At 39.3% G+C, this 27697-nt stretch overlaps 1 protein-coding gene across 1 annotated transcript in view; it reads right to left on the bottom strand.

Annotated features, from left to right (window-relative positions):
* Positions 1-27697, bottom strand: part of LOC143029922 (uncharacterized) — a gene marked incomplete at its 3' end in the record, with an annotated part of 122335 nt that overhangs the window by 36700 nt on the left and 57938 nt on the right. Inside the window, 5 exon segments of the mRNA XM_076193126.1 lie at positions 1233-1354; positions 11238-11328; positions 15101-15248; positions 17059-17268; positions 27551-27642. Of these exon segments, the coding sequence (XP_076049241.1) occupies positions 1233-1354; positions 11238-11328; positions 15101-15248; positions 17059-17268; positions 27551-27642 (663 nt within the window).

Here is a 27697-nt window from a genome sequence, read left to right as displayed (position 1 = left end):
GGGTGCAGGGATGACCCGTCATTCAGGTGCTAAGATAAGAGGGAGGGTGGAGGGGTGTGGAGTGTGTTCAGGGATGGAATGGGTGGGAATGATTTTATGCCTTTTTCTTTTTGGCTACCCCCTTGTATGGGGGAAAAAGCCTTGGTATATGTATGTATATACATTTTTTTTCTTTCTTTTTTCTTTTCTTTTTCTTTCTGTGGGGCTTCATGTCTGGAGGTGTTTGAATGTACATACATACATATACCAATGGTTTTTCCCCTTACAAGGTAGCCAAAAACAATGGCATAAGATCCACTCCTACCCATTCCATCCCTACATACTCCACTCCCATTCATCCCTCCCTCCCTCTTATCTTGACTCCTCCTGGATGATGAGTCATCCCTGCATCCCACCCACAGTCCTGGGTCAGAAGCAATCTAGCAAGACACAGCACATCCACAACAAGGCCACTTGTATATGCTTGTATGTATATATGTATTTACCTAATTGTAGTATACAGGAAAGAAGCAGTGTTTGTTGGGTCCTAACTCCTACTCTCCAATTTCATCATACCTAACCTCAAATTCATGAACAATTCCAACTTAATCTATATCCTTGATTTCCAATTACAATATTAGATTTTAATTCATACATCGTTCCAGCTTAGATTATATCACCTTCTAAGCTATTCCAAGTATCTATGCATCTTTATGGAAAATTGTATTTCTTCATATTCTTTAGACATGTGGTCTTTATTTGTTCCCATGTCCTCTTAAAGCCCTCCCATCCTTAATCAAGAGATCTCTTCTGCCAATGTAATCTATCCCCTTTAGTGACCTGAATACAGTAATATCACCTCTTTCTCTTCAATCTTTCAAAGTTGGCAGACCCAGTGCTCATAGATATCAAATCTGCAAAACTTATTTCTATTGAAGGGATGCTAATGCAGTCCATAAAAATTATGAAAAAACACAATTACATGTTAACTATCCTACATTTTAAAAATGTAGGTCATGTTAAATCCTTGCACTTAAGTTATAATCTATTTATCATTGCTAGACCTGGATTTCAATTGTGGGTCAACCACTAGACAGAAAGGGTCCAAATAATTTCAAACTTTTCAACACACCAGGATAAATGATCACCTTTGCTTTAGTTAATGTTAATGTTTCAGCAGGCAGCCAGCAGCCGATAAACTGAACACACTGAAAAAGTAAAATACAATACATCTTTCTTGAGTAATTTTTTACCTCTAAGGGATGGCATGCAGCCAAGGACCCTACGAGTTCTGCCCCATGCACAACTAGCTTGGAGCCTATTCGCACCCGTCCTTCTTCTATTTGATGAACCATGCCTGCATCCACCACACATTCTGCAAATAAATTTGAGTGTAGTGATATATGCTCTTACATCTTTCACAAGGGTGATGTTTGCAAAGCAAAATATAATCATCTGGAGTTGGCAACACAGTATGTCAATACAATAGTGAAAGGGCTAACCAAAGCAGCCCAACCCCTTGCTATAGTGACAAACCCGAAGCTAAATAAAATATCTGACATTAATTAGTAAAAGAAGTGTGGAAGACAGAGGTGGATGGAGTGAATGTGAGGGGGCGACCAAGGATGAGATGGATGGACGAGGTAAAAGGGGTGTTGGGAAAGAGGGGGATGTCTGTTGTAGAAGAAGGGGAGAAAACAGAAGTTGGGGTGAGTGGGGGACAGGGGGGTTAGGGAGTATGTATTTACCTAGTTGTAATATACGGGAGGGGAACTATGCTCGTGGTGACCCGTCTTTGTATCTCTACGCATCAAGTTTTATCTTAAAATCTTGTATAGTGTTAGCACATACTGTTTTGTTGTCTAATTTGTTCCATGTATTTATCGCTCTTTGTGGGAAACTGTTCCTTTTCAAGTTTTTTCTATAACTATCCTTTTTCAAGTTTTTTCCGTGTCCTCTTGTGTGAATGATATTTTGATGCAGCCTGAAGGGATTTCTCCCCATTTTCTCTTGTTTTGCATGTAGGGACAGAGAGGGGGGGGTTGCTGATTAAATGAAGTGGCTTTGCCATGGATGTGCTATTTCTTGCTGCATTGCTTCTGACTCAGGGCATTGGGTGAGATGCAGGGATGACCCATCATCCAGGAGGAGCCAAGAAAAGTGGGAGGGAGGGGTGGTGAATGGGACTGGAGTATGTGGGGATGAAATGGGTGGGAGTGGATTTTTGCCTTTAACTTTGGCTATCTCCCTTGTAAGGGAAAAAAAATCCTTGGTATATGTATGTAGAAAGACAATATCTCTCTTACAGGTCCATTACAAGACTGCCAGCATATCCTTGGGGGAAATAACAGTATCTATACCTGGCTATGGTGGCTTAACCTGGCCTGGTAAACTTGTATGTCTAAGCCTGGAATTAGCTAGGATAAAAATACTTCATCATGATAGTAAAACACTTTTCTGTATCAACATTTCATTCTTAAAGCAATTCAATTCAATTGTTGCCTCAAATTTCACTCAATCAACAGTTGCTTTGAGTTTCACTACATGAAAAACCTGCAGTCCCACAGTAGCTGGCAATGGTCCTCATAATTTCCCATAGATCTCTTGGTAAAGACACTTTGGAGAGCTGTCTGTGTTTTATCAAAGAGGGACTGTTTCTATGTCACTGGCTGAAAGTGGTAGTAAGGGGAGAGCATTTGTTGATTGTCAGCTCTGTGTGAAAATGTGTGAGAAATACAGTTGAAACTGAAAGAGAGATCTTGGGCCCTGTCTAGAGACAGTGTCAGCCCCTCAGGGTTACACCTACTGATGGAGGCACTTGTATCTGATGGGCTTTGAAAATGGGGAGCTCTATTGTCCATCTTGTAGGACCACCACAAGTAGGTCAACACTGTTGGTTCCTCTCAAAATAAAAATGGAGTGAGCTTAAGCCTATCTTTTTTTTTTTATCTAACTAACCAATATAAAAACAAATGAGAACTGACAATAAAATAACATATATACCAAAGGCTCTTTCTCCCTTACAAGGGAGGTAGCCAAAAAACAAAGGCATAAAAACCACTCCCACCCATTCCATCCCCAATATACTCCACTCCCATCCATCCTCTCCCTCCCTCTTATCTTGGCTCCTCCTGGATGATGGGTCATCCCTGCATCTCACCCACTACCCTGGGTCAGTAGTAGTGTCACAAGACACAGCAAGGCCACTTCATTTAATCACCAACCCCTCTGCCTATCCCCTCATGCAGAAATGGTGAAGACGGAGAAATACCTTTGGGCTGCATCCATTTATTTTTCACATCCACTCCCTCACCCCCATCCCCCACCCACTCCCCCTCATGCATCACAGCATCATCCATACACAACCATTCTCCATTCACCCCTATCTCCTGTCCTCACATCTTTCCTCAACAGACATTCCCCTCTTTCCCAATACCCATTTTACCCCATCCATCCATCTCATCCTTGGTTGCCCCATCCTTCCATCTCTGCCTACCACATCACTTTTACTAATCTTTCTTCATTCATTCTTTCCATGTGTCTAAACCATTCCAATACTCTTTCATCAACCCTATCTCCCAATTCCCTTTCCACCCCATTCTCCTCACCTCCTTGTTTCTCACTCTATCCAGCCTAGTAACCCCTATCATACTTCTCAGGCACCTCATCTCTGAAAGGGACCTAGGAGTAACTATCACCAATGACATGGCACCAGACAAACATATCAACAAAGTCAGAGAAACTTTCAATTTATTAAGATCAATGAAAGTTGCCTTTGAATACATGGATGAAGAAATGGTTAAGAGTTTGAAGCTGAATTTAATATTGTGGGATTTAAACACTTTCATCAGGATAGAAACCACAAGAAAGGTGGGGGTGTTCTGTTATATGTTAAAAGCAATGTCCATGCCTGTGTTTTAGAGAAAGTAAAACAGGATGCATATGATAGTTTGTGGGTAGAATTAACCCAAACAAATGGACAAAAAATGAATGTAGGTGTAATATATAGGCCAAAAACATTATCATTAGCAGACGACAAACTGTTGTTTCAAGAACTGTCTAGTTTCTGCAACTGGGACTTATTGATAATGGGTGATTTCAATTTTACTAACATTGATTGGATGACCCTTGAACATGGCCATATAGGTAGTCATTCAATAGATTTTCTCAGTGACAATTACTTAGTTCAGCACGTAAAAGAACCCACAAGACATGGAAACTTACTCGACCTATTGATCACTAGCCATGAAAGCATGAGAGCCGATGTGGAGGTTGGTGAAACTATTGCAAATAGTGTCCACAACATTTTTAGAATAGATACATGTGCATCTAAAATAGCCGATTTTAGTAAAGCTCAGTTCATAGGACTATGTCAGGAGCTTCAGCTTACAGATTGGGAGGCAATTTTAAGCGAAAGAACTGTAGATCAGATGTGGGAAATATTTCAAAATATGCTAAGATGATTCATACATCCTGTTTTAGGACAGATGTCCCCCAAATCAGGCTCGCCCAAAATGGCTCGACAAAGAAAGTGAAAAAAGTATTGCTAAAAAGAGACAGGCTTATAAGAAATACAAGTGCTTGGGTGCACCTAACGCCTATCAAAGTTATGTAATAATACAGGTTTAATGGATCTGGAAAAGGCTTACGACAGGGTAGACAGAAAGGCACTGTGGGAGGTTTTGTGGATATACGGAATAGGAGGAAAGCTTCTAGGAGCTGTCAAGAGTTTTTATGAGGGTAGTAGAGCTTGTGTTAGGATTAGAAATAGAGAGAGTGAGTGGTTTGAGGTAAAGGTGGGACTTCATCAAGGATGCGTAATGTCGCCCTGGCTGTTCAACTTATACATGGATGGGGTAATGCGAGAGGTAAATGCTAGGGTAGTGGGTCAGGGATTGGAGATGGTTAAAGAAAATGGAGAAAAGTGGGAGGTGAGCCAGGTGTTGTTTGCGGACGACACTGCGCTTGTGGCAGGATCAGAGGAGGGATTGAGGAAGTTGGTGACAGAGTTTGGGAAAGTGTGTGATAGAAGAAAGCTAAAGCTAAATGTGGGTAAAAGTAAGGTGATGAGATGCACAAGGGGTGAAAGTGGCAGTAGACTGGAAGTGAGCATTAAGGGAGAGCGACTGGAGGAAGTGGATAGTTTTAGATACTTGGGTGCAAATGTGGCAGGAAAAGGTTGAGTGAAGGTGGAGGTAGAATGTATATTGAGAGAAGCGAGTAAATGCCTTGGTGGATTAAAAAGTGTAATGAGGAATAGACATTTGGGAATGGATGCTAAGAGGAGACTGTATGAAGGAGTGATTGTGCCAACAGCACTGTATGGGGCAGAAACATGGAACATAAGAGAGGAAGAGAGAAGGAGTTTGAATGTGTTTGAGATGAGGTGTCTGAGAAGTATGATGGGGGTTACTAGGCTAGATAGAGTGAGAAATGAGGAGGTGAGGAGGAGAACAGGGGTGGAAAGGGAGTTGGGAGATAGGGTTGATGAAAGAGTATTGGGATGGTTTGGACACATGGAAAGAATGAGTGAAGAAAGACTAGTAAAAGAGGTATGGAAGGCAGATGTGGAGGGAGTGAACATGAGGGGACGTCCTAGGATGAGGTGGATGGATGGGGTGAAGGGGGCTTTGGGGAAGAGGGGAATGTCTGTTGAGGAAGGACAGGAGAGGACAGAAGACAGGGGTGAATGGAGAATGGTTGTATATGGATGATGTTGTGATGCATGAGGTGGAGTGGGCGGGGATGGGGGGGTGAGGTAGTATGTGTGAGCAAAATTTGACACAGCCCGAAGGGATTTCTCCCTGTCTTCTCCTTTTATGCATGAGGGATCGGAGAGGGGGGGGGGTCGCCGATTTAATGAAGCGGCTTTGCTGTGGATGTGCTGTGTCTTGCGACACTGCTTCTGACCCAGGGCAGTGGACAAGATGCAGGGATGACCCGTCATCCAGGAGGTGCTAAGATAAGAGGGAGGGTGGAGGGGTGTGGAGTGGATTCAGGGATGGAATGGGTGGGAATGATTTTATGCCTTTTCCTTTTTGGCTACCTCCCTTGTAAGGGGGAAAAAGCCTTGGTGTAGGTATGTAAAAAATACATACATACATATACCAAGGCTTTTTCCCCCTTACAAGGGAGGTAGCCAAAAAGGAAAAGGCATAAAATCATTCCCATCCATTCCATCCCTGAATACACTCCACACCCCTCCACCCTCCCTCTTATCTTAGCACCTCCAGGATGACGGGTCATCCCTGCACCTTATCCACTGCCCTGGGTCAGAAGCAGTGTCGCAAGACACAGCACATCCACAGCAAGGCCGCTTCATTAAATCGGTGACCCCCCCTCTCCGTCCCCCCAATGCATAAAAGGAGAAGACAGGGAGAAATCCCTTCGGGCTGCGTCAAATTTTGCTCACAAATACTACCTCACCCCCCATCCCCCCACCCATTCCACCTCATGCATCACATCATCCATATACAATCATTCTCCATTCACCCCTGTCTTCCGTCCTCTCCTGTCCTTCCTCAACAGACATTCCCCTCTTCCCCAAAGCCCCCTTCACCCCATCCATCCACCTCATCCTAGGACATTCCCTCATGTTCACTCCCTCTACATCTGCCTTCCATACCTCTTTTACTAGTCTTTCTTCACTCATTCTTTCCATGTGTCCAAACCATCCCAATACTCTTTCATCAACCCTATCTCTCAACTGCCTTCCCACCCCCGTTCTTCTCCTCACCTCCTCATTTCTCACTCTATCTAGCCTAGTAATCCCCATCATACTTCTCAGACACCTCATCTCAAACACATTCAAACTCTTTCTCTCTTATGTTCCATGTTTCTGCCCCATACAGTGAGGTTGGCACAATCACTCCTTCATACAGTCTCCTCTTAGCATCCATTCCCAAATGTCTATTCCTCATTACACTCTTCAATCCACCAAGGCATTTACTCGCTTCTCTCAATCTACATTCTACCTCCACCTTCACTCCACCTTTTCCTGCCACATTTGCACCCAAGTATCTAAAACTATCCACTTCCTCCAGTCGCTCTCCCTTAACCTCTTCAGTACGGGCCTTAAATCTCCCGGGCAGCATTAGCTGCCAGACGTACAATGTGTTGTAATAATACTCGCATCATAAAATATAGTCACTGCTTATATCGATCGTTCTCTCTTTCACCCGTGAATTTTGATAACCATAGAAAATGTGATGAAGACAGTTGAGAGAGTATGTCATTACGCAAGGGCAACTACAATAAATATCATCAAGATGCCGATATGGCATCCTCGCGCATCCACTTGCTCCTCATGCCGCCTACGTATGCGGCATCGTATGGAAGGGGTTAATGCTCACTTCCAGTCTACTGCCACTTTCACCCCTTGTACATCTCATCACCTCCTGAACAGAACTGAACAGGTCGTGTCGAATAATTACAGGTACCCTAAAACCAACGCCATTACATACTATCTACAGACTGGCAGGGATTCCACCTCCCCACATTCGGCGCGAAATAATGACCAAGATAGAAAAATATAAACAACAAAATGATCCCAGGCATCCACTATACGGTCACCTTCAGGTTGGACAGAGACTGAAGTCTCGCCAAAGCTTCATGACGGTGGAGGGACTGGATCCAACCCAAGCTGTGGCCCATAGACTAAAATGTTGGCAGGAATATGACAATCTGGGCCATAACGAGGCCATACCATGCCCAAACGAGACCTTGCCCCCAGGAGCAAACCTAACCAGGAAGGACTGGGTTACCTTAAACAGAGGAAGAGCCAAGGTGGGCAAAACGAAAGAAAACAAACACAAGTGGGGATACACCAATAGCCCCCAATGTCCCTGTGGCGAAGTACAGACGATGGTCCACGTCCTCCGGGAATGTCCATTGAGTCCCCATTGCTCCGACCAAGACCTTAGGGAAGCAAATGAAACTGCCCTTATATGGACACGGTTCTGGTGCGACAAGATATGATGATGATCTCATCACCTTACTTTTACCCACATTTATCTTTAGCTTTCTTCTATCACACACTCTCCCAAACTCTGTCACCAACTTCCTCAGTCCCTCCTCCGATCCTGCCACAAGCGCAGTGTCGTCAGCAAACAACAGCTGGCTCACCTCCCACTTTTCTCCATTTTCTTTAACCATCTCCAATCCCTAACCCACTACCCTTGCATTTACCTCTCGCACTACCCCATCCATGTATAAGTTGAACAGCCAGGGCGACATAACGCATCCTTGACGAAGTCCCACCTTTACCTCGAACCACTCACTCTGTCCATTTCTTATCCTGACACAAGCTCTACTACTCTCATAAAAACTCTTGATAGCTCCTAGAAGCTTTCCTCCTATCCTATACATCTGCATAACCTCCCACATTGCCTTTCTGTCTACCCTATCGTAAGCCTTTTCCAGATCCATAAAAGCCCAAAAAACATCCTTCCCCTTTCCTATAGCTTTCTCACATATTTGTCTTACCACAAAGATCTGATCTACACCACCTCTACCCGTCCTAAATCCACACTGTTCCTCACCAATTACTCCCTCTGTTCCTCTCCTAATCCTCTCAATCACGATCCTCCCATAAGCCTTCTCAACTACACTTAACAAGCTAATCCCTCTGAAACTACTACATTCACACTTGTCCCCTTTTCCCTTGTAAAGTGGAACTATACAGGCACTCCTCCAGTCCTCCGGCACTCTACCCTCTCTCCAACAAACATTAAATAACCTCACCAGCCAGTCCACCATCACTGTACCTCCTTTTTTTAGACATTCTGCATGGCATCCATCCAGACCAGGTGCCTTACCTGCTTTCATCATCTTAACAACTGCCTTCACTTCTTCCTTCCTTATTTCTCCTCCATTTTCCCCATTCATCACTCTCATTTTCTTAGCATTTCCCACTGCAACTATCTTTCCCTCCCTATCCTCCTTCACATTTAGCAACTCCCTAAAATATTCTGCCCATCTTCCCCTTACTGCCTTCTCTTCCATTATCATCTCTCCATCTGCACCTTTTACCTTTCTTCTCTACTTGATTTGCCTCCTTTTCCTCTCTTAATTTCTTTCCAAAATATCGTTTTATTACTTTCAAAATTTTCTGTCATACTCTTACCCCACTTCACATCTGCTCTCCTCTTTGCCTCCTTTACCTTTTGCTTTACTTCTCTTTTCTTTTCTTTGTACCTCTCATATGACTCCCTCGTCCTATTTTGTAACCAATCTGTGAAAGCTCGCTTCTTCTCTTCTACAACCTTCTTTGTTTCCTCATCCCACCATTCACTACCCTTCCTTCTATTTCCTCCTGTCCTGTCACAAAGTGTGCAAGGATGGTGTGTATGTAAAAAAGACAATAAAAAAATGAAAACAACAATATGAAATGAATATCGCTATAAATCCAAAGAGAATCCCAAAGAATTCTACAGTTACATTAGAGATAAAGAGGTTATTAGGAATCACATTGGCTCACTATTATCTGCTCACGGTCAACTTGAGTATTCAAACAAAGGAATGTGTAATATTTTAAACAACTATTTTAGCTCAGTATTCATAAACGAAACACCTCGAAATGAACTCCGAACTGAAAGCTGTAAAAAATCTAGAGTAAACTTACTATGGTAAATATAACAAAAGAAAAAAATTAAAAGGTGAATAGAGAAACTCAAAATTAATAAAACACCAGGGCCTAATGGTTGGCATCCAAGAATCTTAAAGGAAATGAAAAATGAGATTGTTGTTCTATTAGATATTACAGACGCTCCCCAACTTACGTTTTAGTCACGTACTGAACGGCCGAACGTAACGTGAAAATGAACGCAAGTTGTTACTGTACGTTCCAGTAATGTATGACCATTCATACTGTACTATACATCCATAAATCCTATTACCGTATCTTATAAAACACCCCTAAATCATTAATTATAAACATAATATTGTAAAATAATAACATTAATTTAAAATAAATTAAATTCAAGCAACATAAAGCGAGATGGTGGAGGAGAAGGAGGGGGAGGAGGAGGCAAGGCACGTTCAGTCTGTCATTTGTGCCATGTAAACAATGGACGCAGCATCATGCGTAAATATCGTTTGAACGTCTCATACTATGGAGAGTGCGCTAAACTAAAAAATTCACTTTTTTTTTTTTTATTACAGTCAGTTCAAACGTAAAATCGAAAAAACGTAAAACGAATGAACATAAGTAGAGGAGCGTCCGTACTTTTAAAAAATCCATCATATCCGGAGATGTCCTAAGAGAATGGAAGCTAGCTAACATCACTCCAATATTCAAAAAAGGTGACAAAAAGAAACCAAATAACTACAGGCCTATAAGCTTGACTTCAATCATAGGAAAAATGATGGAAACTATCATCAGAAATGCTATCGAACATCATTAAGAAAATAACTGTTTGATAAATGATAGCCAGCATGGATTCAGACGGAAATGTTCTTGCATGACTAATTTACTCGAATTCTACAACACAGTCATCTTGAGTTATGACAAAAGAAACAATATAGATTTAATATATTTAGACTTTGCAAAAGCTTTTGATACTGTCCCCCATGAAAGACTATTTACTAAATTAGCTTCACACAGAGTTTTGGCTAGTTCATCTCATATTTCTGGCTCCATTCCCATACGATAACAGGTCATCTTGTAGCGATCTGCAATCTTCTTCTGTTTTCACTCTCTTGAGTTTTGGCATCATCGGCAAAAAAAATTATGTAACAATTTACTCCTTTGTCCATATCATTTATGTATATGGCAAACATTAAAGGAGCCAAAACAGAGCCTTGTGGGATGCCACTTTTTACATTTTCCCATTTCGAACTTTTGTCTCTAAGTACCACTCTCATTTTTCTCCTAGTTAAGAAGTCCTTCACCCATTCCAATAGTTTACCTTGAATTCCTCTGTGTGGTGGTTGCATCTGAGGCATTTTGGATCTGTGGTCAGACCTATTTAGTGTTGGTACTGCTCTAATACTGGATGGTGTCCTGAATGCAGATATGCCAATATAATTCTTATCATATATATAAGAGGGTTTTTTTTTCTGTGGGGCTTTTGTCTGGGAGCTGTTGGATGGCTTGTCACGTGTTTTTGTGTGGATCTTTTGTGAAATGGGTGGTATGTTGTTATAGATATTTAATAGTATAATGCTAGTGTATTATACTATTTTTTTTACAAAAAAAAAAAAGAAGAAGAAACAAAAATGAATAAACAAATAAATGAAATAAATATATTTTATCTCACCTATGGAATACCAGCCATCTGTCAGTTCCAGTGTGACATTTTGAGGTGAGCTACTTGTTTCCCTTATGTCTTTTGTGTCCATTGCAGAGCACTAGAATAAAGAAAATGAATCTTTACTGAAGAATTGTGATTACCTAATGGACCGCTGCACATCTAGCATTTCAGGTCTTGTAAAGGGCTTGAATACACATTATGAGGTACAGGCAAAGCAAGATGAAGATACAGTGAGATCTCTCATTAATGGACATTAATTAGCTGTGTTTGTGGTGTTTTTGCTGTGTTTTCGGAAAGATGAAGTGAAGGCAGTTTTTAAGATGATGAGAGCAGGTAAGGCACCTGGGTTGGATGGATGTCATGCAGATTGTCAGAAAAAAGGAGGTACAGTGATGGACTGGCTGGTGAGGTTATTTAATGTTTGTTTAAGAGAGGGTAGAGTACCAGAGGACTGGAGTAGTGCTTGTATAGTTCCACTTTACAAGGGAAAAGGGAACAAGTGTGCATATAGTAGTTTCAGAGGGATCAGCTTGTTAAGTGTAGTTGGGAAGGCTTATGGGAGGGTCTTGAATAAGAGGATTAGGAGAGGAACAGAGGGAATAATTGGTGAGGAGCAGTGTGGGTTTAGGACAGGTAGGGGTTGCATAGATCAGATTTTTGTGGTAAAAGAGATATGTGAGAAAGCTATAGGAAAAGGTAAGGATGTTTTTTGGGCTTTTATGGATTTAGAAATGGCTTATGACAGGGTAGACAGGAAGGCACTGTGGAAGGTATTGCAGTTATACGGGATAGGAGGAAAGCTGTTAAGAGCAGTCAAGAGTTTTTATGAGAGTAGTACAGCATGTGTTAGGATTAGAAATGGAGTGAGTGGTTTAAGGTAAAGGTGTAAAGGTACCATAAGACTGGAAAAATGCAAACATTGTACCAATATATACAGGAGGAAACAAGGAAAATCCAACTACAGACTTGTCTCCCTAACAAACACAGTAACTAAAATATGTGAAAAAGTGATCAAAAGTGGATGGGTTAAACACCTGGAAGAAAAATCTATACTAAACCCAAACCAATTTGGATTTAGACAAGGAAGATCATGTACAACAAACTTGATCTGCTTCTACTTGAGACTAATAGATATAATATAAGAGAGGGATGGATGGGCAGACTGTCCCTATCTAGACTTACAAAAGGCATTTGACAAAGTACTACACAAGAAATTAATTAGAAAATTAGAATCAATATGTGGCATCGCAGGTAAAGTATTAGAATGGATGGAGGACTTCCTGACTGGGAGAAAAATGAAGGTAGTAATTAGAGACAAATACTCAAAATGGGAAATGATATGTGGTGTTCCACAAGAGTCTGTGCTGGCTCCACTCATGTTTGCCATATACATAAATGACATGGATGAAGGAGTTGAATGTTATATGAATTTTTTCACAGATGATGCAAAAATATTGAAGAAAGTAAGAACAAAAAGGACTGTGATTCATTACAATCAGACCTGGACAAAATCTGGAAATGGACTCAAAAGTGGGAAGTGAACTTCAATATTAAGAAGTGTAGCACAAAGGAGCTTGGAAAAAGTAAAAACATAATTTCAAAAGATTATAAAATTGGTGAAGAAGAAATAAAAAAAGTGCACTCGGAAAGGGACTTTGGAGTAATAATCAGGCAAAGACATGACACCGGATAAACATATAAACAAAATAATTAAACTTTCAACCTATTAAGGTCAATGAAGGTGGCATTTGATTACATGGATGAAGAAATGATTAAAAAAATATTAGTCACATTGATTAGACCAAAACTGGAAACTACGCAACAACACTATGGACACCCAGTACTAAAAAGAATATAAGGAAACTAGAAAGAATACAAAGAGCAACAACAAAGTTGCCACCAGCTCTTTCCAAATTAACATACGAACAAAGATTATCCAAATTGGAACTACCAACACTGGAGCAGAGAAGAGAAAGAGGTGATCTACTGACTATATTTAGAATCATGAAAGGAATGGAAATCCTTGATAGGAATACATACATACATATACCAAGGCTTTTTCCCCCTTACAAGGGAGGTAGCCAAATTGGAAAAGGTATAAAATCATTCCCACCCATTCCATCCCTGAATACACTCCACACCCCTCCACCCTCCCTCTTATCTTAGCACCTCCTGGATGACGGGTCATCCCTGCTCCTTGTCCACTGCCCTGGGTCAGAAGCAGTGTCGCAAGACACAGCACATCCACAGCAAGGCTGCTTCATTAAATCGGCGACCCCCCCCTCTCCGTCCCCCCATGCATAAAAGGAGAAGACGGGGAGAAATCCCTTCAGGCTGCATCAAATTTTGCTCACACATACTACCTCACCCCCCATCCCACCTCATGCATCACATCATCCAATACAACCATTCTCCATTCACCCGTCTTTTGTCCTCTCCCGTCCTTCCTCAACAGACATTCCCTTCTTCCCCAAAGCCCCCTTCACCCCATCCATCCACCTCGTCCTAGGATGTCCCTTCATGTTCACTCCCTCCACATCTGCCCTCCATACCTCTTTTACTAGTCTTTCTTCACTCATTCTTTCCATGTGTCCAAACCATCCTAATACTTTTTCATCAACCCTATCTCTCAACTCCCTTTCCACCCCTGTTCTCCTCCTCACCTCCTCATTTCTCACTCTATCTAGTCTAGTAACCCCCAACATACTTCTCAAGACACCTCATCTCAAACACATTCAAACTCCTTCTCTCTTCCTCTCTTATGTTCCATGTTTCTGCCCCATACAGTGCTGTTGGCACAATCACTCCTTCATACAGTCTCCTCTTAGCATCCATTCCCAAATGTCTATTCCTCATTACACTTTTTAATCCACCAAGGCATTTACTCACTTCTCTCAATCTACATTCTACCTCCACCTTCACTCCACTTTTTCCTGCCACATTTGCACCCAAGTATCTAAAACTATCCACTTCCTCCAGTCGCTCTCCCTTAATGCTCACTTCCAGTCTACTGCCACTTTCACCCCTTGTACATCTCATCACCTTACTTTTACCCACGACAATGGAAAAACAAGAGATCATGAAAAGAAACTCAAAAAGGTTAACTATAGAAGAGATCAGAAAAAGAATAGCTTCCCACACAGAGTGCTGGATATCTGGAATAACTTAGATAAAGAAACAGTGTGTGCAAATACTATTCAAGATTTTAAGAAAAAACTTGATGCTGAAAGATACAAAGACAGGTAACCACAAGCATAGCTCCCTTCCCATGTAATACAACTAGGTAAATCTAACAGTGACCCCTCTGAAACTATTATTTTCATTCGTGTCCACTTTTCCCTTGTACAGTGAGTCCTCCTTATATGGTAATTCTTTATCCGGTAAATTCACAGTTACAGTATTTGGTAATTACTACCCTTGATTCTATTTATGGTAAGAAAAATTCACGGATACGGTATCCATTCGTGTTTTGTTTACACCATACCGTAGCGCCACCACTCCGTGCAGCCACCACAACAATCAGTCTCTTCCCGCATTCGGTATACGGTAATTTCAATTTGCGGTTAAGGTTTTCAAGAACACATATGTACCGTATAATGAGGACTTACTGTATAGTATTTTCATGCCCTTAATATCTTAGATACATCAAATCCCTTCAGATTAGAGTCATACAACAGTCTTTTATGTCTGGAGGCAAATTTTCAATCAAGAAAGAATGTTGATAACTTTTAACTTCTACTGTACTCCCTTTCTGATGCTCTTCTTAAATCTCTCTTTTATAATCTATATATCTCCATTTCTTTAATGCTATACTGTCCCCAAGGTTAGAAGTGTTGGTTGTTGGCAAAGAAATCATAAATTTTACTTACTTTGATGGCTACAACACAAAGAACCATGGTTTTCTGAGGAATATCGTCTTGCTCTGTAATCTTCCTCAAAACAGGTCGCTGAGCTCTATCTATCTCTCTGTCATATCGGTACTTCAGGTTGGACATAACATTTTCAAGGGTTAGGACTCTAGCAGGTTTCAGGATGAAAAGAAAATATATTTTATGAACATGTGAAAACCATACCCTACTGAAGAAGTTTTAACCTTGGTGCAAGACATTAAGGTGTGTCCACTTAAGTTATTTGCAGGGGATAATCTGATGGCATTATGAGGTGGGTACATACCACACAATATGGAGAGGTACTGGCCTTATACAAAATTTCCTATGTTTAATTGTTTGTCTGTTGGTGACTCATGTGGATGCACACTAATGACAGAAAAACCATTAACCAATTAAACCAATATTATTTTTACTTTTATCAAATTAATGAGCTAAACCTTAAATACTACATATCAGATTACTGTACAATGAATAACCATATTATAAGGAGAATAGCAGATCTGAATTGTTTATAATGTATCTTTCAGACCATAAGGCACTTCTTACCATAAGGCGCACCCGTAATCTACTATTCCCCGTCCTTACATAAGACGCACCTGGTCTTGCCATCGGATAATCATGCACATGTGAGTGCATTCAGAACTGAACACTTTCGTTGTTGAATGAGAAAAATCGGTTGGGATTTAGCAAAATTATAAAAATAAATTAAATATCTTTTTATTTTGGTCAGTGAAATCAGACCACCTCCATGGATGGTCTCCCCTGCCAATACCCCTATAAAACAACATAAACATGTTACGGGAATTGTGGGGAATAAAACCAACATTAGCAGTTTTGTTCCTGGAATTCTCTATTCACTTAAAAACACAAGATTTATTACAAATGACGGTAAATTTTTATTTTCTACCATGGGCGCAATATAGCAATAGAAAATTATCAATTTTGTAAATTATAATATATCAACGTAATATGCAATTTTGTGAGTGGAAATAAAAAACAAAAAAGGTGTTAAAACAGATTTCGTAAGTAATGAAGCCGTGTCGGACGAATGTTATGCCATGTTTGTTATGATAGATGCCGACGTCGAAGAAATGAAAGGATGATAAATTTGTCTAACCTAACCTAACCTAACCTGTGTTTAATAAATCATTACCTGCAAATTAAATGTCATCTGGCTTGTCCTCGTTGTCGTCGTCCAGAGAGACGTTGGCGAGCTTTTCAACCACTCTCTCAGCTTGCGGGGTATACAAAGTTCTTGCAGCAAGGAATGCATGTATCTCCACTCCATAACATTCCTTCCAGAAAATGTACCTGGCGAGGTACTGTCGGAAGTACCGAGGCCATCAATTGACAGACGACAAGATGGTGTCCTGATCCTATGCTACCGACTTTGTTCATTAGCATATTTGCTTGTAGCAAGGTATTTTTTTTTTTCATTTCCGCCCACAAAATTGCATATTATGTTGATAAATTTTAATTTACAAAATCAATAATTAATTTTCTATTGCTATATTGCCCCCATGGTCGAAACTAAAAAAATACCCAAATGACTACAGTCAGAGTGGAGCAAGACTAGACCAATGCAAAATGGCTGTCTGTGTTGTGGACGCTATCTTGTCATAGCCATGATAGCGTGAATAAATGAGGTGGCATGGACTCGAAAACTGTCGAAGTTTTTGCAATTTTCTTGTCAAGATACATGCATCTTGGTTATAACTTGGTTGTAACTTTTGCTAGGCCTATGCATTGTCGCTGTCAGCAGGCTAGCTACAAAACGTGTCAAAATAGTACGTCACTGTCCGAGGCTTTTTGTTGCACTGAAGCTACACAAGGCACACCTCATGATAAGGCGCACCACCCGATTTTGGCCGATTTTAAGGATTTTGCCCACTCCTTATGGTCCGAAAAATACGGTACAAAAGAATCAAATTCCTCACTTGCTGTTCATATAATATCCTAATCTCCTCTCTGTGGCAGCCAGCTTCCAAATGATCCACCTGTAGTGATTGGCCACCCACTTGGGTGGAACCAATTTTGGATGAACTCCTGGTGCTGCCAAGAAACCTCTCTCCACCTCTTCAGCACCCAAAGAGTTGTCCTTGGCCAAAACCACATTCATATTGTCTCTACACTGCACTGCCACATCCCTGTGCAGGAGTAGTTATCATGCATTTTAAAATTAGTTTGAGATCATATACTGTATTAAAATTTATTAACACAATTAAAATCTATTGGTAAATAAAAACTAATATTAAAGTGACAATTAAAATAAATATATAGATCAGTGTTTCTCAAACTTTTTTACACCAGGGCACACCTATGAATTAATCAAAACTTTTGGGTGCACCTATAAATTAACCAAAACTTTGGGGCACATCATTGATTCTACCCCAAAAAAGGAACTAGTTCATTACAAACTCCCACAAATCATGTAAAACGAAAATATAAAAAATAAACAGAAAGTATTAAAAGATCAGGATTGTCATTCAATAATCAGTTGAGAGAGAGGGGGAAGGGGGGATCAGAAATGACTCATTTAAATCCCCTAGGAAAGAAAAAGGGAAAGGATTTACCATGCCATTGCTTTTTAAAGATTAAGGAATTTACCTTTCAGTTCAAAATGTCAAATGGCAAAGAATTGATGCTTATTATTAAACCACACTTTAGGTGTCTCTAAAATAATGAAAATTATACAAATTTTTAAAATATAAGCATATTTTATTAATCAAATCTTCCATTATCTTGGGGGCACCTGGCTACCTTCCAGGGCACATTAGTGGGTCCGGGTGCACCGTTTGAGAAACATACCATCCAGACACTGAAGCGAAAGGAAGTGCTGCATTGTGAGCGCACCTATCTAGTGGTTTCATCGCCAATAACAAAGGAAACCTGTTGTTATTGTGCAGGATGGATACGCTATGGTACTCGTTGTGACCGGTAAAAGTTTTTCCAGTTCTTGAATTAGGTATAGTTCTGGCAAAATGGAGATAGATAAAGAAGAATAACAAATGAACCAACTAAGAGAGCACTTGATGTAAGTATAGTAGAAAGCCCTAGAGGTGTCATCCCCAAACGCCACTGTTTAACAGATACTCCTAGAAAAAATCCAAGGTGGGAAAATAATGTCTTTTCAGGATTTAAAAGAACCCCAGGTGAAGTAGGTAAAAGTTTGGATAAAGACAGAGAAATTAGATATAGTAATGCACTAAGAAATCACGAATTAATGACTTAACCCCTTCCATACGGTGCCGCACACGTAGGCGTCATGGGGAGCGAGTGTATTCGCGAGGCTGCCATATCGGCGTCTTGATTATATTTATTGTAGTCGCCCCTCCATAATGACATTCTTTCTAATTCTTTTGTAATCGCATTTTCTATGGTTATCAAAACTCACGGGTGAAGAGAGAACGATCGATATAAGCGGTGACTATATTTTATGATGCGAGTATTATTACGACATGTCGTACGGCTGGCATTGGCTGCTGCCACCGAGATCTAAGTCCATGACGCCTACGTGTGCGGCACCGTATGGAAGGGGTTAATGGAAGAAGTCATAGATTTGAAACTGGATTACTGAGCTGTACACTGGGAATTGATTACATTGCAAAAGAGTAATGTGCAAACAATTAAAGAATTAAGTGACCTAAAGAGTGAAATTGAAATTCTTAAGAGAGAAAACAAGAGGATGAAAAATGAGGATAAAAATAAAAATGATGAACTGAAAAAGGAGGTCAAAGAGCAGTTGCAAGTAGTGACTGGATTAGTGGCGGAGTCAATCAAAGAAACTGACCTCATTGAAATAAAAAAATCAATGGAAACAAGAACAGGAAAATCAAGACATATCTTTCAGAGAAATATTACAAAAGCAGATGGAGGAAAATACAAAAGAAACAGTTACGAAAGTAATTAAAGAAAAGGAAAATTGGGTGAGAGATACAGCTGACAAAGGTAAGTGCATTGTGGTCCATGGTATCCAGGAAAAGCATAAGTATAGATACCAGAGAGAAAAGGAGAAGGAATTAGCTAAGGAAATTCTGAAAGAAATACAAGATGAAGGTCAGAATCTCGATTAAGAAATTGACGAAATCCACAGGATAGGCAAATATTCAAAAGAAAAACATCACAGACCTCTAAAAATAAAACTAAGAACACAAATGATAGCAGTGGAGGTATTATCGAAAGTGGTCAAACTGGCAAACAGCGAGAAATTCAAACATATAAGGATACAAAAGGAAATGAGTGATGAGGAAAAAGAGAAAGACAAAGTGCTCAGAATTGAAGCCAATGATCGGAATGAGAAGAGAACAAAGACATAAAAAAAAAGTTTTTTTGGAGAGTGCTGGACTTGAGACTGAAAAAATGGTACATCAAAAAAATGAAAACTTAAACCAAAAAATAAAATAAAATATGAAAATAAAAGTGGCATACACAAATATTGATGGTATGATCTCTGGAATCAATGAACTAAATGTCTATCTAGAAACAGAAAAACCTGATATGGGCATAATAGAGACAAAATTGATAGGACCGCTATCAACAAGCATAGTGGGACATGGTCTACACAACCACTGGGTGAAAAATAGAACAGACAAGCAAGGAGGAGGTGTCATGATATTGACCAGAAAAGGTTTAAATGTGACAAAGATTATTAAAGGCTAAGGCAATGTAGAAGTAATTATGATTAAAATTGCAAACAAAAAGATGAAAAGCAGAGAATTTGTAGCAGTGTATATACCACCAAAAACCCATGCGTGTTCAGACGGACAGCAAACATTCTAAATTACTGGAAGAAACAATGAATGTGCTAAACAAGTTACTGAAAGAGGGTGGAAAAATAGTAATTATAGGCGATTTCAATGCCAAAAACATATTTTGGGAAGAAATGATAGTTAAAGGGGGAGATGAACTTTGGAGCAATATTCTACTGGATATGACCATCAAATACACCCTAACACAAAGGGTTAAGGAAAATACTAGATATAGAAACAACAAGGAACCATTGAAACTAAACTTAATATTAACTTCTGAACTATTGTGAACAAAATGGTGTATAAAACACCAATTGGAAAGAGTGACTATATACTAATAAAGTTTAAATTAAAAGAACAGAACAATGTAGATAGGAATGATAAACATAGAGATTGAAGATTTATGTACAACAAAATGGATTTTGTAAAACTAAGAAAAAAATTCCAAAACACAAATTGGGATAAATTTTCTAAAGAGGAAACAAAGATGGAAGACAAATGGAACATATTCAAAGAAAAGTACAAAGAAGGAATTAATAAACATGTACAAAAATCAAAACAAAAAGAGATTTATATAAAATGTTGGTTTAACAAAAGGCGTAGTGAGGCTAGAGCCAGGAGAGACAAAGCCTGGAAAAAATGTAAAAAAGATAGAAAAACATCTAAATGGCAAACATATATAAAACTTAAGAAAGAATATGTAAATATACGCAGGAAAGAAAAAAGAGAATATGAAAGGGATATCATAGACAAATGTAAGGATCAACCCAAACTCTTTTACAGATATATAAATGAAAAAGTAAAGGATAAACATGAAATAGTGAAACTGCATAAAGGAGATAAAGAATACATAGATGACACAGAGATGGCAGAAGTTATGATCAGACATTTCAGGTCTGTTTTTACAATTGAGAGCTCACAATCTTGGGAAGATGGACAACAAGAAAGATCACCCATGATGAAAGAAATAAAGATAACACAAAAAGAAATAGGAGACCAAATTAAAAGCCTAGATGTCATGGACCCAATGGAATTGCAAATTGGATACTGAAAGTGTGTATAGATGAACTGACAGACAAACTATACAATATAATTGACTTCTCACTCAAAGAGGGAAAGGTACTGCAAGATTGGAAAGATGCAAACATAGTACCAATATATATGGGAGGAAATAGGGAAGATCCTACAATCTTCAGACCAGTATCCCTCACAAGCACAGTAGCAAAAATATGTGAAAAGGTCATCAGGAACAAATGGACCAAACACTTGGAAGATAACAAAATAAAAAACCCCAAACAATTTGGCTTTTGGAGTGGAAGATTATGCAACACAAACCTAATCTGCTTTTACTCGAGATTAATTGAGATAATACAAGAAAGAGATGGATGGGCAGATTGCACCTTCTTGGATTTGCAGAAAGCATTTGACAAAGTACCACACAAAAAATTACATACATACATACATATACCAAGGCTTTTTCCCCCTTACAAGGGAGGTAGCCCAAAAGGAAAAGGCATAAAATCATTCCCACTCATTCCATCTCTGAATACACTCCACACCCCTCCACCCTCCGTCTCATCTTAGCACCTCCTGGATGTAGGGTCATCCCTGCACCTTGTCCACTGCCCTGGGTCAGAAGCAGTGTTGCAAGACACAGCACATCCACAGCAAGGCTGCTTCATTAAATCGGCGACCCCCTCTCTCCGTCCCCCCATGTATAAAGGAGAAGACGGGGAGAAATCCCTTCAGGCTGCGTCAAAATTTGCTCCCACATACTACCTCACCCCCCATCCCCCTGCCCATTCCACCTCATGCATCACATCATCCATATACAACCACACAAAAAATTAATGAGTAAAATTGAAAAAATAGGAGGAATACAAGGCAAACTGTTGGAATGGGTGAAGGATTTCTTAACCACTTCCATATGGTCACGCCTACGTAGGCGGCATGAGGAGCAAGTGGGTACTCGATGATGCCGACATCGCCATCTTGATTATATTTATTGTGGTCGTACCTACGTAGTTCCCATTCTCTCTAAACTGGCTTCATCAATTTTCTATGGTTATCAAAATACACGGGTGAAAGAGAACGAACGATTGAGCACTGACTTTATTTTTAATGCGATTATGACGCAACATCGCACGTCGGGCAGCTAATGCTGCCAGACATGCGATGTGCCCCAGAGTGAAGAGGTTAATTGGGAGAAAAATGAGAGTGGTACTTAGAGACAAAAATTTGAAATGGGAAGATGTGAAAAGTGGCATCCCACAAGGCTCTGTTTTGGCTCCTTTAATGTTTGCCATATACATAAATGATATGGATGAGGGAGTAAATTGTTATATGAACTTTTTTGCTGATGATGCCAAATTACTCAAAAGAGTAAGAACAGAAGAAGATTGCAGATGGCTGCAAGATGACCCAGATAAAATATGGGAATGGAGTCGGAGATATAAGATGAACTTCAACATTAAAAAATGTAGCATAATGGGACAGGGACCTAGGAGCAACCATCTCAAGTGACTTGACACCTGACAAACATGTAAATAAATTATTTGGAGAGACTTACAACTTATCAAGATCAATGAAAGTGGCCTTTGACTACATAGATGAGGAAATTGTTAAAAAAATAGTAGTTATACTGATAAGACCAAAATTAGAATATGCTGTATCAATGTGGGCCCTTAGCACAAAAAAGAACATAAGAAAATTAGAAAAAATCCAAAGAGCAGTGACAAAAATGACACCTACACTGTCAAATCTGACATATCGACAAAGATTGGAGAAATTACAGTTGTCAACACTGGAACAGAGAAGGGAAAAAGGCAATTTGTTGATTATTTTCAGAATTATGAAAGGGATGGAAATTCTTGATAGAGACAACTTATTAAAGTAGGACAGAAGAGAAACAAGAGGACACGAAAAGAAACTAAAGACAGTTACAGAAGAGACCTGAAAAAAAATAGCTTCCCACATAGAGTGATCGATGTCTGGAACAAACTGAACAAAGAAACAGTGAATGCTAGAACTATATACGACTTTAAGATCAAACTGGATGTGGAGAGATATGAAAACAGGTCATTACGAGCATAGCTCTTGTCCCGTAAAATACAAACATACATACATATATCAAAGGCTTTTTCTCCCTACACAGGGGGTAGCCAAAAAGAAAAAGGCATAGAAACCACTCCCACCCATTCCATTTCCTATATATTCCACTCCCCTCCACCCTCCTCTTATCTTGGCACCTCCTGGATGACGGGTCATCCCTGCATCCTGTCCACTGCCCTGGGTCAGAAGCAGTGTCGCAAGACACAGAACATCCACAGCAAGGCCGCTTCATTAATTCAGCAACCCCCCCTCTCCGTCCCCCCATGCAGAAAAGGAGATGGGGAGAAATCCCTTTGGGCTGCATAAATTTTTTTTCTCATACATACTTCCCCCCCCCCATCCCCCACCCACTCCTCCTCATGCATTACAGCAGCATCTATACACAACCCCTCTCCATTCACCCATATCTTCTGTCCTCTCCCGTCCTTCCTCCACAGACATTCCTCTTTTGTAATGCCCCTTTCACCCCATCCATCCAGCTCACCCTAGGACGCCCCCCTCATATTCACTCCTTCCACCTCTGCCTTCCACACCTCTTTTACTAATCTTTCTTCATTCATTCTTTCCATATGTCCAAACCATTCTAATACTCTTTCATCAACCCTATCTCCCAGTTCCCTTTCCACCCCTGTTCTCCTCACCTCATTTTTCACTCTATCCAGCCTAGTAACCCCTATCATACTTCTCAGACATTTCATCTCAAACACATTCAAACTCCTTCTCTCTTCCTCTCTCATGTTCCATGTTTCTGCCCTGTACAATGCTGTTGGCACAATCACTCCTTCATATCAGAAAGTATAGTACAGATAAGACCAGACCAATTAAGATTAAATTCAGGTCACAAATGACAGCAGAAAATATCTTAGCAAAAACAGGGAAAATAGCAACAAGTGAACACTATAAAAAGAGAAATGAATAAAGAGGAAAGAGAGGAGGAAAAAATGAAAATACAAGAAGCTAAGGAAAAAAACGAGAATAGAACAGAGTCAGAAAAAGAGAAATTCTATTGGAGAGTAGTGAATATGAAAGTAAGGAAATGGGGGATACTAGAGAAAACAAAAGGGAAACAGAAAATACAATGGAAGTAGCAGAAAATTAAAAGTGTCTTACACAAATATAGATGGCTTAATAACAGGATTGAATGAGCTGAATGATTATCTGAAGGAAAAAGAACCGGACATAATGGGAACTGTAGAAACAAAATTAAAAGGTCCACTACAACCCAACAGTGTAGGACATAATGCATATAATTATTGGATTAAAAACAGAGAGACAAAACAAGGGGGTGGAGTGATGTTCCTGACTAAGAAGGATATAAACATGAGGTGTGTCACATATGGAAAGAATACAGTAGAGATGATTATGATCGAAGTGGAAGACAGATAAGAAGAGCAGAAAGTTTGTAATAAACTATGTGCCTCCAAAAACAGCCTCGTGGGAAGAGAGTGAACATAAAAGTATGTTAGAAGACACAAGGATAACATTAAATAAGATAATGGAAGATGGAGGAAGAATAGTTATAATGGGCGACTTTAATTGCAAAGAAGTCTGCTGGGAAGAGATGACAGTAAAGGGTGGAGACGACTCATGGGGAAATGTTCTACTCGAGATGACTATTGACCATACAATGACACAATGTATACAAGAGAACACTAGGTATAGAAATGAAGAACCATCGAGACTAGACCTAATAATCACATCTAAACCTAGAATTGTGGAAAAGATTGAATATAAGACACCAATAAGTAAAAGTTGCAACATATTGATTGAACTGGAAATAAATGAGGAGAAATACATGAAAAGAAATGAACAATATAGAAAAGGAAGAATGATGCATGATTTTTTTTTTTTTTTTTTTTTGTAATAAAATAAGAGAATTCTTTCAAAAAGAAAACCGAGAAAGAATATGCAAAGAAATAACAGTGGAAGAGAAATGAAATATTTTGACAAAAATCTATAAAAAAAAAAGGAGTGAAGTATGTCCCAAGACAAAAACAAGAAAAAGAATATGTAAAGTGCTGGTACAACAAAAGTTGTAGGGAGTTAAAAGACAAAAGAGATAAAGCTCGGACCAAATTGAAGAAAGACAAAAGACCTGAAAAATGGAAAATATATACTTGTTATAGAAATGAATATGTACAAGTGTGCAGAGAGGAAAGGAGAAAATATGAAAGAGATGTCATAGAAAAATGTAAAGATCAACCAAAACTACTTTACAGATTTGTAAACAACTGAAAAACAAACAAGATTTGGAGAAATTAAGACAAGGAGGAGTTGAATACACAGAGGAAATAGAAATGGCAGAAATTATGAACAAGCATTTTAAATCAGTGTTTCCAACCTGGGGAGATCGAATGGAAAGAGAAAGTCCCCCCATGAAAGAAATAGAAGTAACAAAGAAAGAAATAATGAAACACTTGAGTAATCTTGATGTCAGAAAATCGCATGGACCAGATGAAATAGCAAACTGGATTTTGAAAGAATGCAGGAATGAACTGGCAGACAAAATACACAGCATAATAAACAGTTCCTTGAAAGAAGGAAAAGTTCCAAAAGATTGGAAAAAAGCAAATATAGTACCTATATATAAAGGGGGAAATAAAGAAGACCCTACCAACTATAGACCAGTCTCTCTAACAAGTACGATAGCAAAAATTTGTGAAAGAATTGTCGAAAGTAGATGGGTAAAATATTTAGAAAAAAACAATGTGCTAAATCCAAGGTAATTTGGATTCAGACAAGGACGATCATGCGTCACCAATTTATTGTGTTTCTATTCAAGGCTAATAGATATAATACAAGAAAGAGATGGATGGGCTGATTGTGCATTTCTAGACCTAAAAAAAGCTTTTGACAAAGTACCACATAAGAAGTTGCTTAAGAAATTAGAAACTGAAGGAGGAATACAGGGCAAACTGCTTAAATGGATGGAAGACTTTTTGCAAGAAAGAAAAATGATAGTGATAAGAGACACTCAAAATGGGATGAAGTAATAAGTGGTGTTCCACAAGGAACAGTTCTGGCCCCAATAATGTTTGCTATATATATTAATGATATGGATGAAGAAATTGAAAGTTATATGAGCTTCTTTGCAGATAATGCAAAACTATTCAAACAAGTGAACACGGAAGAAGATTGTGAGTCACTACAGAGAGATCTAAATAAAGTATGGGAATGGAGTAGGAAGTGGGAGATGGAGTTCAACACTAAAAAGTGTAGTATAATGGAATTTGGAAAAAGCAAAAACAGAATAACAGGATCAAATAAATTGGGAGAAGAAGAAATAAAAAAAGTTGAAAATGAGAAGGACATGGGAGTCATTGTTATGAATAATATGTCACCTGAGAAACATATAAATAAGATTTTTGGAGAAACTTATAACTTAATAAGAACAATCAAAGTGGCATTTACATACCTGGATGAAGAAATGGTGAAGAAAATACTAATCACTCTGATAAGACCAAGATTGGAATATGCAGCAACGATGTGGTCATCAAGTACAAAAAAATGTATAACAAAACTTGAAAGAATACAAAGAGCAATTACAAAATTGGCACCAACAACTCTCAAAACTATCATATGAAGAGAGACTAACAAAACTTGAGCTACAGACACTAGAGCAAAGAAGAGAGAGAGGAGATTTTATAGCTATTTACAGAATCATGAAAGGCATAGAAATTATTGATAGAAAGGATCTAATAAAATGGGATAATAGAAATACAAGACACAGAAAGAAAATCAAGAAAGACAGCTATAGAAGAGACATGAAAAAGAATAGCTTTCCTCACAGAGTAATAGACAGTTGGAACAAGTTAGATGAGAAAGTGGTGTGTGCAAAAACAATACATGAATATAAAAATAGTTTAGATACAATGAGATATGAAGACGGGACACCACGAGCCTAGCTCCCCTTCCCGTAAAATACAACTAGGTAAATATAACCTCCTCTTAGCATCCATTCCCAGATGTCTATTTCTCATTACACTTTTCAATCCACCAAGGCATTTACTCGCTTCTCTCCATCTACATTCTACCTCCACCCCCACTCCCTTTCCTGCCACACTTGCACCCAAGTATCTAAAACTATTCACTTCCTCCAGTCTTTCACCCTTAATGCTCACTTCCAGCCTGCTGTCATTCTCTCCTCTTGTACATCTCATCACCTTACTTTTGCTGTAAAATACAACTAGGTAAATACTGATATAGATGCAAACATGCTGTGTCCCACACGATGACAACATCAATGACACCTTGTATGAATCAAGAGTAATCATGAATTTCCATTTATCTTCCTTTATTTTTTAAACAAGGGAGTAGGGAGGGTTGCCATTTAAATGATGTAGCTGGCCATACTGTGGATGTTGTGTCTTGCTGTCTTGCTTCTGACCTGGGCAGTGAGCAGGGTACAGGGATGACCCTTCATCTATGAGAAACCAAGATGAAAGAGAAATTGGTATGGAATGGATGGGGTTGAGTGTATGCTTTGGCTGGCTACCTCCCTTGTAAGGGCAAAGAAGCCTATTAGTGTATGGATATGTTCACACTGATTAATAAGATAAACATTACTTACTCATTATACTTGGCTTCACTGAAATTGAACCGAAATGTTGCTGCATTTTCTGCAGTAACACAGTGGGCTGCTGATCTCTTTCCACAATATAGCTATGAAAAGAAATTAACTCTGAGTGGAGATCCTTAGTGGAATAAAATTGGCTGG

The sequence above is a fragment of the Oratosquilla oratoria genome, chromosome 11, assembly GCF_046742065.1.
Source record: "Oratosquilla oratoria isolate Oo_2021 chromosome 11, ASM4674206v1, whole genome shotgun sequence".
NCBI lineage: Eukaryota > Metazoa > Arthropoda > Malacostraca > Stomatopoda > Squillidae > Oratosquilla > Oratosquilla oratoria.
This window is presented reverse-complemented; position numbering and strand designations above follow the sequence as displayed.